Source organism: Pleurodeles waltl, chromosome 6, assembly GCF_031143425.1.
Source record: "Pleurodeles waltl isolate 20211129_DDA chromosome 6, aPleWal1.hap1.20221129, whole genome shotgun sequence".
NCBI classification, from domain to species: domain Eukaryota; kingdom Metazoa; phylum Chordata; class Amphibia; order Caudata; family Salamandridae; genus Pleurodeles; species Pleurodeles waltl.
In genome coordinates this window covers 1,439,077,475-1,439,094,549 of record NC_090445.1, presented here as the reverse complement: position 1 = coordinate 1,439,094,549, position 17,075 = coordinate 1,439,077,475, and the positions used below count along the sequence as shown (strand labels likewise).

Sequence of the window (17,075 nt, the reverse complement as noted above, 5' to 3'; positions counted from 1 at the left end):
GTACTTCTATACAGACGGCTTAAGGGTGCAAATATATCCGTGGGTAGTCTGGGCCATAGAAACCACCGAGCAGGGAGGGCAAGAACTTCCTGGGACAGGACCCACTGCACTTCTGCCACACTTACAAATAACCCAGCCATTGAGTTCACACATGAGAAGGACAAACGGAAAAAATCCAACACATGACAATCTGTCTCAACAAACTCTTGCACCCCGTTCAAGGAAACAAGAACATGTGCGATTAGACTAGCAGTTACTCAAGACAAACATGCTCACTCTGCTTTATGTGTCATTTCAATTAACCAAGTGAAAGGTTAGTGGAAAAAACTGCAAAACTCATACAAGGGCAAACAACTGAAACATGCTATTCGTGCTCAACCTGGGGTTAGTGCCCCACACCAGGAAGAATGTCTGCGGAAGTCAGGGAATACCATTAGTTTTTTGGGCAGTGTTAGGACGCAGCACAGTCTACTGAAATAATATAGAAGCCTTGTTTAGACACACCATTATGTTCAACATGAATTCCGATTCCATTTACTTTTAATCTTAATGAATATGCTGACTTTTGTTTACAAGAACACGTTACTTACCTCTGGTAATGCCTTTTCTGATAGAGACTAACTGAAGATTCCTTATCGTGTGAATTTGCCCAGCCGCCACACTGGATCAGGAAGATCTTCATGGCAACTCACTCGTGCAAAGGTAGGTGGCGTTGTGTGGCTCTGCGTCAAGTCCGCCTCATCTTCGATTTGACATCAGGGTCCTTATATGTGTACCACCGCTTTCTAATCTTTGTCTGTGCCATCAAATGCAGAGCTCAAATAAATCAGAATGTGCCAGTGAGCAGAAGTTTGATTCTGGAAGTGTTTTAATGGACTGTATGAGACCGTTTCAGAGAATGGGGAGAAGGATGGGTTGGTAAAGAATTTCCAGTTTAGAGTCTATACCATAAAAAACATTTACAGAGGGAAGTAACTTGCTCTTCTAATAGAGACTCCTAGCTGCAGATTCCTTACCTTTTTAATGGCTACAAAAACAGTGCCTCTCCAGGTGGTGGGTCTGTGGAATAACTCAGGACAGATCAAACAAAGTGCCCACCCTGCCAGACCTGGGTGTCCACGCAATAGTACTTCATGAATGTGTGGCAGAATGCCCACGTAGCAGTCTGGTAGATATCCAAGACTGGCATATTACATGCCAGCACAGTAGTAGTAAGCTTTGCTATGGTGAAATGAGTGTGCAAGCCTTCTGGGGGCTTCTTCTTAATTAGTCACTATCAGATCTTTAGGCTTAATACAATCCACCGGGAGATGGGTCTTTTTTTAAAAGCATTCCCATTTTTGGTTCCAGAGAAGCCAAAATAAGGGTGATTGTCTAATTAATGGTCTCTGGTCAAATCAATATAAAACTGAGGGCCTTATTAGTATCAAGATGGTAAAGGTGTTCCTTGGGAAGATGAGGTGGAGCATAGAAAGACGGCAAAGTGATGGACTGCCCTATGTGGAAGGGCGTGACTACCTTTGGGAAGAAAGCCACTTTTGTCTGGAGGACCAATTTGCCTGCAAAGAAAGATGTGTACAGTTACTGGAAAGGACAAGGCCTGAAGTTCAATCACCTGTCATGCAGAGGTGAATTGGTGAGGAACACAGTTTTCATGGTCAAAAGGCTTATAGGACAGCTGTGCACAGGTTCAAAGAGTGTACATCAAGTAGGTGGGAACCAAATGAGACATTTCAAAAGGGGTTGGCTGGAACATTTAGAACAGTCCCTTCAAGAAACGCATTACAATTGGTGATTTGAAAAGTGGTGGGGGATCAGTTAGCTACAGGAAGTCTTAAAGGGCCAAAAAATAACCCTACGCTGCCGCCACAGCAATGCTTTGCTTGGTTAGAGATAGACAAAACATCAAAAAGTAAGACAACTTTTCTTGTAAAAGCTGAATGTCATGGAAGGAACACCAGACAACAGATCTCCCCAACTGTCCTGTATGTACAGCGTGGTGGAAGGACACCTGACTACCAGGATGACATTAACAACTTCAGGAGGAAGATAAAGCCATTAAGCTGTTAATTCTCAATGCATGGAGGTGTAGGTTGGGCAGCCTTGGTGCAAGACCCAGCCCTGCTGTTGCAACAGGAGTCCTCCCAAGCAGCAGCCAAATCGGAGGACATATGCCAATGCCGGACGGTCAGGTACCCCAATCCGGAGACACCAGGATGACTTGATCCTGGTCTTTTTTGATCGTTTTCAATACTTTAGGCAGGAGAAGTAGTGACAGAAAGGTGTACAGGAGTCCCAAGCGTCAGTCTAGGCAGATGACGGCTCCCAGGGAGATTCTCCTCAGTAACTCTACAAGTAAAAAGAAGGCACTGTGACACATCTGAGTGTAATTGCCATTCGTAATTCACAAGGCAGCTTCCGTTTCCGCGGTATTTGTCTGCCATGGTGTTTAATGATCCTGCCAGGTTTTGGGGGATCAGAGAGATGCCCAGAGTGTTCAGACACTCCCACTGACTTAGAGCCTCCTACCACAGGATCCACAACCCCATACTGCCCTGTTTGTTGCAGCACCATATGGCGGCACCTGTACTCATTGCCTCATGATGTTCGGAAGGAATGCCTTTCACTGCCGAATGAATCACCTGCAATTCGAACAAGCTGATATGGAGCTGGGTCTCTGCCGGAGACCAGAGTCCTCTGATCTCCACCTTTACCAGATGACCTCCCCAACCAAGTCACAATGCATCTGTCACGATTATGAGCTCTGGGAGGGGTAGGGAGAGGGATCTGCCGCCAGTCCAATTACAGCAGAGCATTCACCACTGCAGGTATTTTGCCGTCTCTTCTGACTCCTTGATGGAATCCCAAATGTTCCCTTGGTGCAGGGCCCACTTGGACTTCAGATCCCACTGCAGAGATGGTGCCAGCCACCCTGCGTGGTCCACAAGCAGGGTGCAGGAGGCCAGGAAGCCTCAGATCCAGTCTTACTGAGATTTAGGTCAAAGGTTGGAACACTGCGATCATAGACAGAATGTCCTGGACTAGTTGAAGCAGAGGAAAGGCTTGAAAAAGCACTGTATCCAGGATGGCTCAGATGAAGGGGAGCTGCAGTGAAGGAGTAAGGTGTGACTTTGGAACTTTCATGTAACAGCCCAACCAGTCGCTCAGGTATGGGAAGACTGGTATTACCAACATCCACAAATGGACTGCAATTACCACCATCACAAGGAAACATTGATAACTGAAATGCTATTGGTTTACCTGAAACCGCAGGTAACACTTGTGGCACTTCAGGATGCAAAGGTGGAAATAAGTGCCCTGCAAATCCAAGGCTACCATCCAGTCTCCTGGATCCAGGACAGACAGGACTTGTGAGCATTTTAAATGTGTATCCTTCCAAAGGAAATCAATTTAGGTTACAAAAATCTAACATGGGGTAAAGGCTTCCATCCTTTTTTCTCACCTAGAAATAACTAGACTGTGATACTTCAAATAGTAAACTGCAAAGCACATCACATTTTTGCAGTTTTTTGTTGTCATATTTTTCATAACTTGCAACAACACAAGAAAACGAATTAAAAAATGCACACCAGTCAATTGGTAAGTTAGATAGTACCATAATTTAATGGTCTCTTTACCACTGGGAAAAATGCTATTCAGAGAAACCACTGCACTAGTTTGTACGAACAGGTGGCCAAATTCAATTAATACACATTTGTCAAGCAATGGCAAACTTTACAAGGTTAGTGTCAAGTTAATCCATCAATTGCTTCAATTATTGATCTTCTGCAGTTTGGAAAGGAACTGCTCTGTCAGGGTCTCAAAAGTTATGTAGGAACTTTGCTCCACCAGTGACATAGCCTAATTAATTGGCATCCAACTTCTTCCATCTTGCGACTGTTCTAGATGACATACCATTGAAAAGTAAGATCTTGCTTTACTAACATTCCACATTTCACTGCTTGAAAAAGTCATACCAGTCTTTAACATTAATGGCTCTACAGAAAAGGGGCAATTCAACTTCGAATTGATCTTTTCTTTGTGCACTTGATTCTAAAGCTCGTGTCAGCTTATTCTGGTCATAAACTACTTTTCACTCCAGCAGTCTTTATTTAGTCTGTGGTGCGAATAAAGTACTACCAAGGTCACTTCCATGGAGACCATCAACAGCAGCCTAGGTTAAAACATTTAGAGGACACTCTTTTCCTTCTGAAAGTGATAGTTCAATAGCAGGAGTGAAGGCTTCATACTGGCACCAAGAAGGTTAGCAAACAACAATTCAGGTCTTTTGCTTTTTGAAGTAGTTTACCGGTAAACTATCCATTTAGCATGGCAACTCAAATGTTTAAAAATCAGTCCTAGGCTTGATGACCTGTTTGGTTTATCATTATGAAACAATTACACGGTATCCAGGACCAGCAAGTATTTTTTTACTTAATTATATATTTTCAAGAGTCTTCTGTCACAGACATGTCTGACTACACTGCGCTGTTTATAGGGTCCCATGGAGCCTGTACCCCATAGCATGGTGCAACAAGAAAGGGACTGACAAATCCTAGACTGTTTTCTTTATTGTCACATAGAAGTCCAACATCTTCTTTACTACAAAGGCAAAATCATTACGTCTCTCACACCTACATCAAACGTATTAATCAACTACCAAGTTAAAGCAGTCGACTTCCACAATCATAGTTTCAAAAATATGAAATACCTTACAACCCCTTCCTACAGTGGCTTAGCTTCTGCCATTCTAGCTAAGGTCATATTGTGCACTGACTGTAGGAACATGCCTTGTAAGGACATGTTACTTGTAACAACTGGTTAGTGGCTTGGAGTGCTCTAGATCACATGGTCTGCAGAGTCCGGTCCTCTACTCTTGGGAGTGGGCATTGCAAGTTAGTCTCCTGCGAATTAGAGGTTTCGGTTTTGAGATTTCTGTTTTCTCATCGAGTTGAGAGTAAGTAAATTTAGAGAAATGGAGAAGGAAAGTTTATGTGGACAGGTTTGTAAAATTTGTATTTAAAGATTAAGAACTGATAAAAATGTCAGACTGTGGTCTCATGTGCAAGGAAATTAGAGAGGAAACAATCTACAGCACTAACTGCAAAGCGATTGTTACAGGTAAGTAACACTTTCTGTTTGCAGCATGTGTGCTGTAGATCACATGCTCAGATAGACTGAAAAGGAGTCTGGTTTTCCATAAAGGGTTGGCTTGGATGATAGAGCAGATGTATGTAACGTGGTTTTAAGGGCAGTTTTCACAACTTATGCTATTTTTTAGGCATGAATGTCCACATAATTAAGTTTGGTAAAAGTGTTGATGATAGACCGGTTGCAGATATGTAGATATTTGCAAGTGTAATGTTTGCTTGGAATGCCATAGTGGTTCCCTTTTTGCAAGTGGTGTTGGGATACCAAACTTGAATACATCTGACAAGAACTCCTTTGAAAATGTGTTTCTCATGGCAAGGCAGGCCATGAGCTATAAAGAGCTGCTAGGTCTTCATTAAGGATTTAGTGCTATAAATGTAGTACATAAAAAGCTCTTAACACTTTTGTGCAATTGACTGAGATTGGGGAAAAAAAATCTTGCCAAACCAATAGTTTGGTTGACAGAAAATGGGAGATGACCTTAGCAGGAAAATTGGGTTCATTCCGGTGCACAGGAATAAATGACATGTTTACAGTTAGGGCTTGCACTTCATAAACTCTAGGGAGGAAAAGGATTGCAGCGACGGACGCTAACTTCCATGAAAGGAACTGCACTGGACAAGAGTGTAAGGCACGAGCCAGCCACATAACAGTTTTGAGGTTCCATAAAGTGACTGGTGTTTTATTAGAAGGAATCACCATTTTCAGGATTTTCAAAAAAGCTTTAACAACAGTTATCTTGAAGATCGACTCATGTTCTTTATTTTGCAGGTAAGCAGCTATGGTGGCAAAGTGTACCTTTATGGAAGAGTAGGCTAGTCCTGCCATAGCAGGCAAAGGAAGTAAAAAATGATACCTTATACTGAGGCCTGAAAGGGTTGCTTAAATCGTTTCCATTTGGCTGCATAGCAAGTACTTGTAGTGGGCTTTCAGGCTTACTTAATCATCTGCAAGCACTCTTCTGGGAGCTCCATGTACCCAACTTCTAAGACTAAAGGTGTCAAATTACATAATTCAATGCACTGAGGCTGGACTGGTTTAGCCAACCTTGATGCTATCTAAAGAGGGTTGCACTCAGGGGCAGCTTTCTGTGTGGATGTATGGATATGTCTAGAAATAGCATTTACCTTGATTGCCTTGCCCAGGCTAGTGCTATTAGGATGAGCTTACTGGAGACTGGTGCATTTTTCTCACTACATAATGAATGAGCAATAATGGATGAAAATATCCCTGATTAGTTCATCTGTACAGCATGGCCCGTGGACTTTGGGTTTGGGTTCCTGGATGAAGCTTTGGTGTTTTACATTGTAGAGTATAGCAAAGAAGTCTACCACTGAAGGTTCCCAGGCAATGGAAGTACTATTGGAAAAAAATGGGCATCCCTCAGGTGTTGGGGGAGGAAGGTTTGCCTGTAGCTGTATTGAGTTTGGCTCCCAAGAACAGTTGTGTTTGTTGGGGGCAAAAGTAGGATTTTTTTTTCTTGGCAGTGAGGTCCAATGTATGGGGGAATGAGATGGCTTGCTGAGTGTGAGTGAGGTGCTGTGCTTGGCTGTTGCTCTTTACCAGTCAGTTGTTCCAGTACGGAAAGACTTGAGGGTGTGACCCAAAAGGCAGCACTTCAAACTAACAATGAATTCAGCTTACCACAAGCCTGATGTACTGGTTATGTGCTGGGTGAATGCAGAGCCAAGGTTCTTGCAATAGAAAGTTACCATGAGTGCTTAATTTGTACCTGTCTTTGCCGGTGCTTAGTACCAGCACATTTTCTAAATACTGGCACATATTTATTCACCACTTGGAGGGGCTTTTTTTAAGCACTATTCCTTATTGCCAATTTATTATATTTTTAAAAACTAGCAGATAGTTACTGATATCAGTCGTATTTGACAGCAGTGGCAGGAGCGGGGGCAGCACCAGATGCAGTGGACTCCTTAGAAACATTTTGGGCCATGGCACTTAAAAAAAAATTACGCTCTAGGGCATGCAGTCCTTGACACGAAGGAGCGGAATGACGTTTTGAAAAGCTGTTATCTTGAAGTGCTCTGATATCAGAGGTAGAGTATAGGCTGCACCGTCCTGTTCTTTCCTAAGGATGAGAAACTATAGAGTGGTGCTTTTTAAAGCAATGTGTGCACTTCTTGTACCAGCCTTTGGTGATCTTTGCTGTCACGACACCGTGGTGGAATAGGGAGTGGTGTGGTATGGTATGAAACTCCAGGCAATGGCAATGAGCAACGATGGGGAGTATCATTCTCCTTCTCTGGAAATTATTACCTCAGGCACCCCTGTAGATGTTGAGTGGTTGAGGGAAATGAGTAGAAAGTCACTTTTTGGAGACAGAAGTGCCCTTGCTTTGGGCACCTCCAGACTTGGAGGTTGGTGCCCTGGAAGCTATCTGTAGAGTACTTCTTGGATGACCGACCCCCATGAAATGTCTATTGCAACTGGTACATATGACGTAGGGGTAGCTGCTTACATTGCTCCAACAAGTGCTTGTTCCCTGTGAAAACCTGCCTTCATACAATACACCTGGAGTGCCCCTTTGCCTCTGTTGTGTCCACATCCTTTTTTAATCTTTTCCAGCATGCAGTTCACCTCTGGACTGGAAAGGTATTCTCCGTGGAAAGGCACACTAAGGAGTATTTGAGCACCAGATACTTACAACCAGTTATGACATTAGAGGAGAATGCTATTGTTGGTTTCCCTAGAGGCAGTGTCAACTGCATCTAGAACACATCTGATGTTGGTGTTTGAGGTAATTTACGTTCCTGCACCAGTATCTTTCTGAGTTTAATGCAAGGTTCGAAAAGGTGCTTAACTAACTGCTCCATCTCCCAGTGGTATAAGCCATCTCTGGATAAAAGAATAAGAGTTGGCTTTGTGCCACTGTCAGGCAACACTCGGAGCTACCTGTTTGCCAGAAGAATTGATTCCTTTCAAGTTGTAAAGGTATCCCCTTGCTTCCTTTCAAGTTGTAAAGGTATCCCCTGAGCACTGCACGGAAGCCCTCTTACATAGCGTATGTACTACAAGCAAATCTGGTGTAACTTGACATCTGATAAAGTTAGGATTTTCAAGTACTCCTTTGTACTTTTTCTTGACTGATTTGATGGGGTCTTTGATGAGTGTCTAGCCAAGCACTTTTTGCATGCTCTCTAGCATTGGCAGAAATTGTGCAGGCTGATCTGATTTTGACAGTGTCTTAATGAGGAAGTTATCCTCTTCCTGTACTACATGAAGCTCAACTTTGTGATAATGCGCTGCACGCTGAACTGCATGGCACGCAGTGGTATCATTTGGTGGTGATTGCTTGATGGAGTACAGCTCCCAAGATGTGTCATCTTGGGGATTAATATTATAATCAGGTCATGCGCTGTCTCAGTCATCTGTAAGTTTTAGTTCTTCAGAGGGCTCTGGCTGATTTGCAGCAACATGACCTGAATTTCCACAAACAGAGTGTGGTTGGGAAGGACTGTGCAGGTGACTGCGTAGGTGGCAGTGTGGGCTTCCTAGGACTGGTCTTTTTGGGATCAGGATACGTCCTGAGCACTTCTGAAAGTTATAAGGCATTTCTTGATGTGGGGCTGACCATCTGAAAGAGGTCCAATTGAGGGTAGTCTTGCTAAAATGTGATTTGAGACTAGGTATATACAGATCCTTCTCTGTCTTGCACCCAGTTGCTCACCTTTGTCTTCTTCTTGTGCTGCTTAGCTCAGTGTGGAGGCTGATGCTGGTTGTGGGGTCGACTTCAGAGTCAATCTTGACTTCTGAGGCAGGCTGGATGGTATTGCCATCATAGTTCAAGCACAGGGTCTTGATGCTTTTCTAGAGTCGAGGTAGACTTTTGTAGCCAAGAAAGCTTGTGGAGAAGTAGGTGGCCTCTTCAGAGGTGGTTCAGGGCTTGATACTGTTCCGGGCCCTGCAGGAAAGTTTCTGTTCTAGGTCTTGGTCTGCAAGGTAAATCCTCTAAATGTGATGCCTGCGAAAAAGAAGGTTTGTCGTGGGTTTAATTAAGGGCCCTGAGAAAAATTGCCCACAAGAGTTCGTGGAAGAGACATATTTTGGGACCCAGGGTACCCCAATTAATATCAAAGTAAATTCAATCAGGGTCTTTGATGCCATGTGCGAATGCTTGCATAAGAGAACCATGGAGATGCACCCACAGTCTCCCTCTTCAGTGTTAGATATTGTTTTTTTAATAAACACAGAAAGGACTGAGAGGTTGCATAGGACGCATCTTAGTAGTCTCTCGGGACACAGAGGTTGCAGACTTGAATTGTATCCAACCACAAGAACATACTATTGCAAGTGACCATGTTGCATAGTGGGATCCTTCCCCTGATTCCCCCTAGAATTGTTTCTTTTGAGTGCCTGTTTTTGGCCTTTTACAGTGAGTGAGTCTCAGTACCTGAGCCTCACAGTAAATTCATGGTAAATGGACACAGTGCTAACCCCCAGTGTACACCTTTTGAGAAAAGGCCGCTGCTGCACAGCTAAGAGGCTCTGGTCTAGTTACACGCAAACACATGAGTGGGCTGCATGTGTCAGACGAAGATCTTGCACATCCTGGTATCTGTGCACGGGTAGCCTGTCAAAAAAGGGCCTCTTCAGAGATTCACACTGACCAGGAGTATGTCTTAAAATGAAGGTGGGCATTCAGAGTGTAGGTCTGTTGTGCCTACTGAATGTCTGTGATGTTTACACTGTATTACACACTACAGGTGAAATGTACAATTTCGCTCCACTAAGGCCTGCAGCATCCCGCAAGGTACCAATCTAAGAAAAAACATGCACCAGAGTGTAGATTTGCGGTCCCTAATATCATATCTACACTCAATATGACACTTCAAGAACTGTCATATTTCCCTGGCTCAGCTTGTATCCAGTTCCAAGCCTTTGACCCTCCCCAACCCTTATAAGGCCAAGATAATTACTCTACTTCCTGACAGGAGGATCAAAGGGCTCCCAACACATAAAAGCAATTAACAGTAATTGACCCATATCCTGGGAAAGGAAGAGGTCGGGAGGGAATCTGCATCAGTTAATTAGCTTGACACACAGCACCTGGTCTGGGACAGCCCAGGCCCAATGAAAGAAAGGTGCAGGACCAAATCTCTGGAGACAACCTAGGAGGGGGCTTGCCTTTGAAGTTTTGTTGGGAAGGGAACAGGCGGCTGTGTCTGCTATGGTCAGAGCGGAGGCTCTTAAGAAAAGCTCTATCCAGAGACAACTTAAAGTCACCATATTGGATTGTCCTAAAATGTTGTACAGGACAGTTGGGGCAAGTGAACAGTGCTGATCAGACATGACATCAGAAGATTAAACAGGAGTGCCTGGCTTTCCAGAACGTTACACCCCCACTTAAAACTCCCTGCACAAGGGAGAGACAAATGAAGTCACTGGACCTCGCAACGACAATGGCAAACAGACGTCTAGCTGGAAGGAGAACCCCCTTGATGCCCTGCAAGGATGCACTTTGATTCCAGCTGACTCTCAGGCCTAGGATTGGTCTATCCAGAGCCAGTGGTGCTGGCCTCCCTCTGCCCTATGAGAAGCAGTTGGGTGAATGGAACTGCTGGCGAACTCTGGGGTGTTCCCGCTGGACATTCTATGGACTGGACCTCAACTCCACTGCTGACACACAGGTGTCCTGCAAGACAGCCCTGGGGCCTGGGAAGTGTGACAGGGTGGGTATTCTGCTTGCTTGCTGTGGAAGACACACCCTAAGCAGAAGCAGAAACAGACGAGAGCCTCAGGAGCACAGACTGGCGCTGGGAACTTATCTCACCACTAAAAGTGCCTTACTGAGGCCTGAGGAAAATGCTGCTGGTGACTAGGCTGGACACACTGGAGCAAAATGACCCCAGATCAACCTGGATGGCACTACGAGGTCAGAGATATCAACCTTTAAAGCTCAGTTCTGCAGGAGGACCAAACAGAGAATAAAGCGCAAGAGGATCTGCCAACTAATTCTAAATTCCCAGGGGAGGCCAAGTCCCTATGTGTAGGTGCCCTCTCAGCCTATTTTATTTATAGGGAGGGCACGCCTGGGACTAACTCTCTGTACAAACGTTGGCCCAAGGGCCCACAACCATGAAGCCCGATGCATGCATGTTAAGGTCTAGGTAACACCAACCCCTGGGATAGAAGAGGCTGTTTCATGGCTGGGCGTGTTGCCCAACTCGTATTTGGGAAAGGCATGGTATGCTGGCCCCATCTTCCTGCTTGTGCTCCTCCTCTTGGGAAGGGTAAGTGCAGGAATCCTGCCTGTGGGCGGGAGCAGAAGAAAAACTTCAACCACCAGGAGGGAGTGGGTCTAGAGATGTGCAGGCTCTGGTGCACCGGACAGGAGGTGTGCACTCTTAAGGGAAGCTGGCTGGGACTGCAAGAGCCTTGTGGCTCTCCCACAGTCCTCTAGTTAATACAAGGGTGTGGGTGCCCCCACTGGGATCAGGGCACCCAGGAATAAAAGTTAACTGGACTGTGGTGGAAAGCCACTTACCTAAAAGGCGCTTATCAAATGCTCATACTGCTGGGCCATGAAACACCCCAGAAATCCTTGTGGGGGTACTTTCCATACCTGCCTGCTTCTGTGGTGCCCCAAAATGGGCAAGAGCACCACAAACATTTTTCAAATGTGTTATAGGGGCTACAGGAGGTGCAGCAGCTCCATCCCTCCCCCGAGTCCCCAGATTGACCCCAAAATTTACCCTAAGTCTCTGGGGGGATATATTTATGCTTCTGAGAGAGGTTTTACTTCACTTTCAAGGTCTCTCTAAACCTGTTCTTTAGCACCTGGACTTGGAAGGGCAGGGGCTTTTAATGGCTGGCCCTAAGGCTACATTTGGGCCCCATAAAAGAAGGAGAAATATTATAGACCTATTTCTGAAATTAATGCTTTATTGAAAAAATTGATGATCAGTGCATGGTTTCACATTGTAATGAATGCCACTGTATACTAGTATTATCCCCAGTGACTTCAATGGTGCATTGTAATGTGCAATTCTTATTGGTACTGTCCTTATTGATATCAATGGTGTTACAATGTTGAGTTGTATAATATTGATCCTTTTACTGATCTAGTGACACCCCGACAAAAACTAGAAGGCCTGCCTTATTTATAACAACACTTCTTTTATTGTGATGTTGCATCTAGTATAGGTGGGGGGTATGGTTATAGGGTTCATGATCCACCGTGAGCAGAGGGTGTCACCAAACATATATCCATCTAACCGACTGTACATATTTGCAACTTAATGGATAGTATATAGTAGTGTGTGCGTAATAAAAGTATTTTGCAGTTTTAAAAGAGAAAGCACGGAATGGAAATTTATTTTTTTAGTAGTATTTCTGCGTAATAGAGAGCTGGGATACTAGCACATCACCTCCCCTGAGTATGCCTCAGTCTGCTCTGCTTCTCTACCCTGAAAGAGTCGGGTACTACAATGGGCTACTAATGGGTAAAGAGAGGTTTGTGGACTCATTACTTGTTAAGGACTCACCCCTTTCGCAATTAACAATCCAATTTCTTACAGAATAGAATTTAAAAGGTATTCTTCATACCTCTCCATCATATGAATCACTGTCATATGATCTGGCACCAAAGAGTTTGGTCAAGAAGTATTCAACAGTAAGATGCCTTTGAGGTTTACTATATAGTCTTTATTGGCAATGATGCCTTTGTGAGTTGTCTGTAGACATTCTGGTATGTCGACGCTGAAAATGCAATTCTGCAGTGCACCTGTCCTGCAGCGCTTCAAACTCAGATTCGTCTGAACCCATTAAAAGGAAAAAAGTCAATCTAATGTGAAGGCTATGTCCTGGTGTATTGTGGTTTGGGGGGATGCATCAAGAGTCACCTCAAAACTGAAACCTCGACTTTGAAGAAAAACAACTTGCAATGTCCGACTTAATATTAAGTGGCAGGAACGTGCACAGCATGTGTTCTACTGCAGCATATGCTGCAAATCACCATTTAATGATGCCACCCAATGTCCCTGTTTAAACAATTTCAGAGGCCTCAGAATGGTGCTAAAAGAGCTATTATGGGCTTCAGCTTTATAGCATGTAGGTAATTTCATGTGTTCCCTATTGCGGAATTATAGGTTTTCAGTTTGCCTATCTAACATGCAGATGTTTGCACCTATCAGCCCCACCTCACTTGGAATATAAATTCTGTTTTTACTGACCTGCTAAGAATGATCGTAGTTAGGACAAAGCTTTACCTAAAGTTCCCAGGAATAAACTCGCCACCAAAGCTGCTCCTTTTCAGTCCAGCCATGGTTATCTGGAACGCCTTTGCCCACGGGCATACGGTTCTCAATTTCTCTGTCTAGCTTCAAGCAAATGTTGAAGACCAGCCTGCTTGGCTAGGCAGCATCTAGACCAGTGCCAATGGCTCATTTGCGTGGTGGGTGCTCAATGAATGTTGTTAGACAGCAAGTCTTAGCAGGATATCACCACACCCTCTTTACGCAACTCTTCATCTGCAACAAGACTAACAGTTGTACAAATGCTATGATCACATTACATTCATTTTAAAGGTACTTGGTTGGCTGTCCTTGTGGTCCAGAGCACAGTCCAAAATAGGCTTCCCCTCATACAATGAGGTTTACTGTTCTGTGCCTCTATCCCACTGAGATGCTGAAAATCTTCTGAGAATACGAAACGTAAAAGCAAAGACACCTTAAGGCTAGACTGAAGCCTCCTGATGTCTCAACAAAACAGGTGCTTTTCCCAGTCCTTCGGTATCATGGCCACTTCTGTGACTTTAAAGACCCAATCAACTCAGCTCTCAGTCCGTAAGCAGCTTAAAGCTTTTCTCTTTCACAAACACAATGAGAACGCTAAACTGTAATTCAGTTCTCTTGACTCTCTCTTGCCCCTACTTTGGACCACCCTTAGTAACTTTTTACTTGCTGGTTCTTCTACTCAACTATCTGTTCACGTCACACCTGTTGACTGTTCCATGCTGCACACACTTATAATTCTCTTTCTTTCAGTCCTGCCTCTAAACTGATCTCTTTGATGTCTTGCGTCCACTCTCAGTTAGATGTTCCCGTAACCCGGTTACCAATCTCGACTGCTGGTAGCTGAAACATGATGTTACCAAGGAACTGAATGACCTATTAATTGTGAGGAGCCCCTGGCTCCACCTGCTTCTAATAAAGAACTCTGATGCAGGATGGGCCACATACGCATTACATATAAGAAATATATAAATAGGGTACAGAGTGCTGAACATATAAGAATTTCCCATATACATATAGAAAATTAGGAACATTTCTTTTTTTAAATGAAAAATGTTAAACTCTATTTTTAAATGGTGACTGTGAAGATAAACATTTGCAGATTTCAAATAGCAAGTGATCCAAATAAACACTAAAGAGGTTTTTCAATTGATCATAGGGCATTTAACAGAAAACTGCTGCACCACTGGGTGATTGAACCATCAAGGTTAGTCATAGTTTTGCGTCTGCCCCTCCACATCTGACTGTTCTTTGACTTCTAAACTCTGACAACACCAGAAGCTGAGAGGTGCACGTCCTTCAAAAAAGCCTTAGCTCAATATCACATAATGTAGCGAGGATATGAGCGTACAAAATCATATAAGAAAACCTTAACAGAATTTGCGAGCTGTTCACGAGAAAGGCACCAGCAGACACTCTTCCCTTCAAAGCCATTCCAAGCCATGCCCAGTGCTCAGTTAACGCTCAACAAGCATAACACACACCCACACCCATTTTAATATGTCATTCTCTGGCTGAACAGCCAAGGGAAATCATTGGAAATCTGGCCCCTGAAGGCTCTCATGGGTGGGACATGTGGAACAAACAAAGAAAGAGACTGCCATCACAGGCCTGGAAGAAAAGTACAATAGCAGTCGAGAAGCTTTCCTTTAAGTGACCAACATGAAGCTTACAAATGGCATGAAGCTTACAAATGGCATTGGCAGAGCTGACAGACTTGTGAAGCCACTCTCAGTCCTTAACATGAAGTGCAGACAAGCTTAAAATTAATTGAATTTTGGGGGGGGAATTCACTCAACGACGTATGAGACCCAGCAAGGGTCAGGGCCAATGCAAACGTGTCGCCATTCCGTCTAGCCGGGCACCACTGGACGCCCAGGAGTACCTTGCTGGACCACTTGGTTGCCTCCCGATGCAAGGCCTGGGCGGCGGCAAGAATGGGCTGGTTAACAAGCTGATTGGGCGGCATTAGGAGCAGCTCAGGCTCGTAATCGTCTTCCATGTCTGAGGGCAAAGTGAACTCAACATCGTCTGCATCCTCATCATCATCCTCCTCTACCTCTGGGGTCACGTCAGGCTTTGCGGGTGACCAGGAGGGTGGAGAAACAGGGACACAGTTAGTAGGAAAAGCAGGACTTGGTCAAGAAAATTAAAAAAGAAAGAAACGTGTATCAACCAAGTTTTTTATTGTAAAGCACTCAGATTTCATCTCACACTCAGCACACAAAGCAGAAGATGGGTTATTAAGGAAAGGAAGGCATGGGTGAAGGTGAATAAAGAAAAAGCAGGAGAATCGGAAAAACAGGGTAAAAAAAATCCATTAATCCACAAAGGTGGCAGGGAACAAGAAGCCAGACGGCTCTGTCCACAGCATCCTGAGATGGGACAATCTAATTTAACGAGCAAGACAAATGTGGCCAAACAATCTGTAGGGACGTAGCAAATGCTATATGTACATTCAGAACAAGTTACTCACCAGAATAAATCCTGTGGCCTAGAATGCTTCAGTTTCCATAATTCCATGCAGAGATAGCACATCCAGGTTTGGGTTTTTCTGAGCATTTTGGTGCTTGAAGTCCTTGATTTGTAATGGGATAAGCAGGGCAAAGGTACCAGAATGCAAAACCTATACTGGTTGAGTAACTTGCCAAGTAACTTGTGAGCTATGTTACTCTTAGTCTATATAGCCGCCCATTAATTTTTCATATAATTGGTTGTCTTTCACTATGGTCATCGACTAAGTGTTTACAGCAGAAGCAAAGATCCTTTTCTCTCAATCTATTTGGATGGCATGCATTCTCAAAGTACTTTAGTAGACTGATTGTTGGGTGGGCATTATCATGGTGGAGGCTGCATGGGTGAGTGTAGGGGACACTAAGATGAGTACCTGAACCATCTCTTACCAATTCACCCCATACCTTTCAAATAACTGAGAAGAGTTACATTCATTCATATTGTGGGAGGCTGGCAGGTACAATAGCCATCAAAGTTCATCAAAATCTATGGGTAGGGTTTCTGAAATGCCAGCACAGCGGACCATGGTGTTTGTGCAGCAAAAACAGCAGGCACTGCAGAGAAATGCAGATCGCCCTAAGGCCCCTATTAAAAGGGAAGCATGAATACCACATCTGTATTTCGGCATATAGAAGTAGCAATAACGTGCATCAGTAAGTAGCTGCTGAAAGTGAGGGTCATTATGAGAAATGGTGAATAATATGAGGGACTTGGTTATTCCGCATTTGGGTGACATTTTGCCCACAAAAATGTTACATATTTTGAGCTTCCTCTGGTATGTTATTCCCGATGCAGGTGGTAACTCGTGCTACTACCCGCATTGAAGATTAAGGGGCAACCTATAAGATGTATATTCACCAGAAGGCAATTATAGTGCTGTATGTTTCTTTTTCGCAATATCCAAAACTTTCACCGGATAGGAGCATGGGATTTCCTCCAGATGTATTAAAACCGTATCTGAGTATGGTGATATCTTCGTATGTACACTGCCACAGGCAGGTAAAATGCTATCTATTGCACGTTACTTCACGGTGGAGTTGAGTACAATGTCCACAACTTGTTCATTCGGAAGGCAGTAACTGCGTCAACTCTGTGACATACAGAAGCACAAAGCTACCTTCTTATGTACTTTGCCTCAAGAGTAAGTTTTCTCATTTGTTA

General features: G+C 44.0%; 1 protein-coding gene across 2 annotated transcripts in view; it reads right to left on the bottom strand.

Annotated features, from left to right (window-relative positions):
- VCL (vinculin) overlaps positions 1-17,075 on the bottom strand; it is a 304,948-nt gene that overhangs the window by 74,659 nt on the left and 213,214 nt on the right. Inside the window, exon 19 of one of the 2 annotated variants that reach the window (XM_069240837.1) lies at positions 15,286-15,477. The exons of the other annotated variant lie outside the window; for it this stretch is intronic. Coding sequence (XP_069096938.1) covers positions 15,286-15,477 — 192 coding nt within the window. The remainder of the gene's footprint in view (positions 1-15,285; positions 15,478-17,075) is intronic. 2 annotated transcript variants of the gene reach the window in all.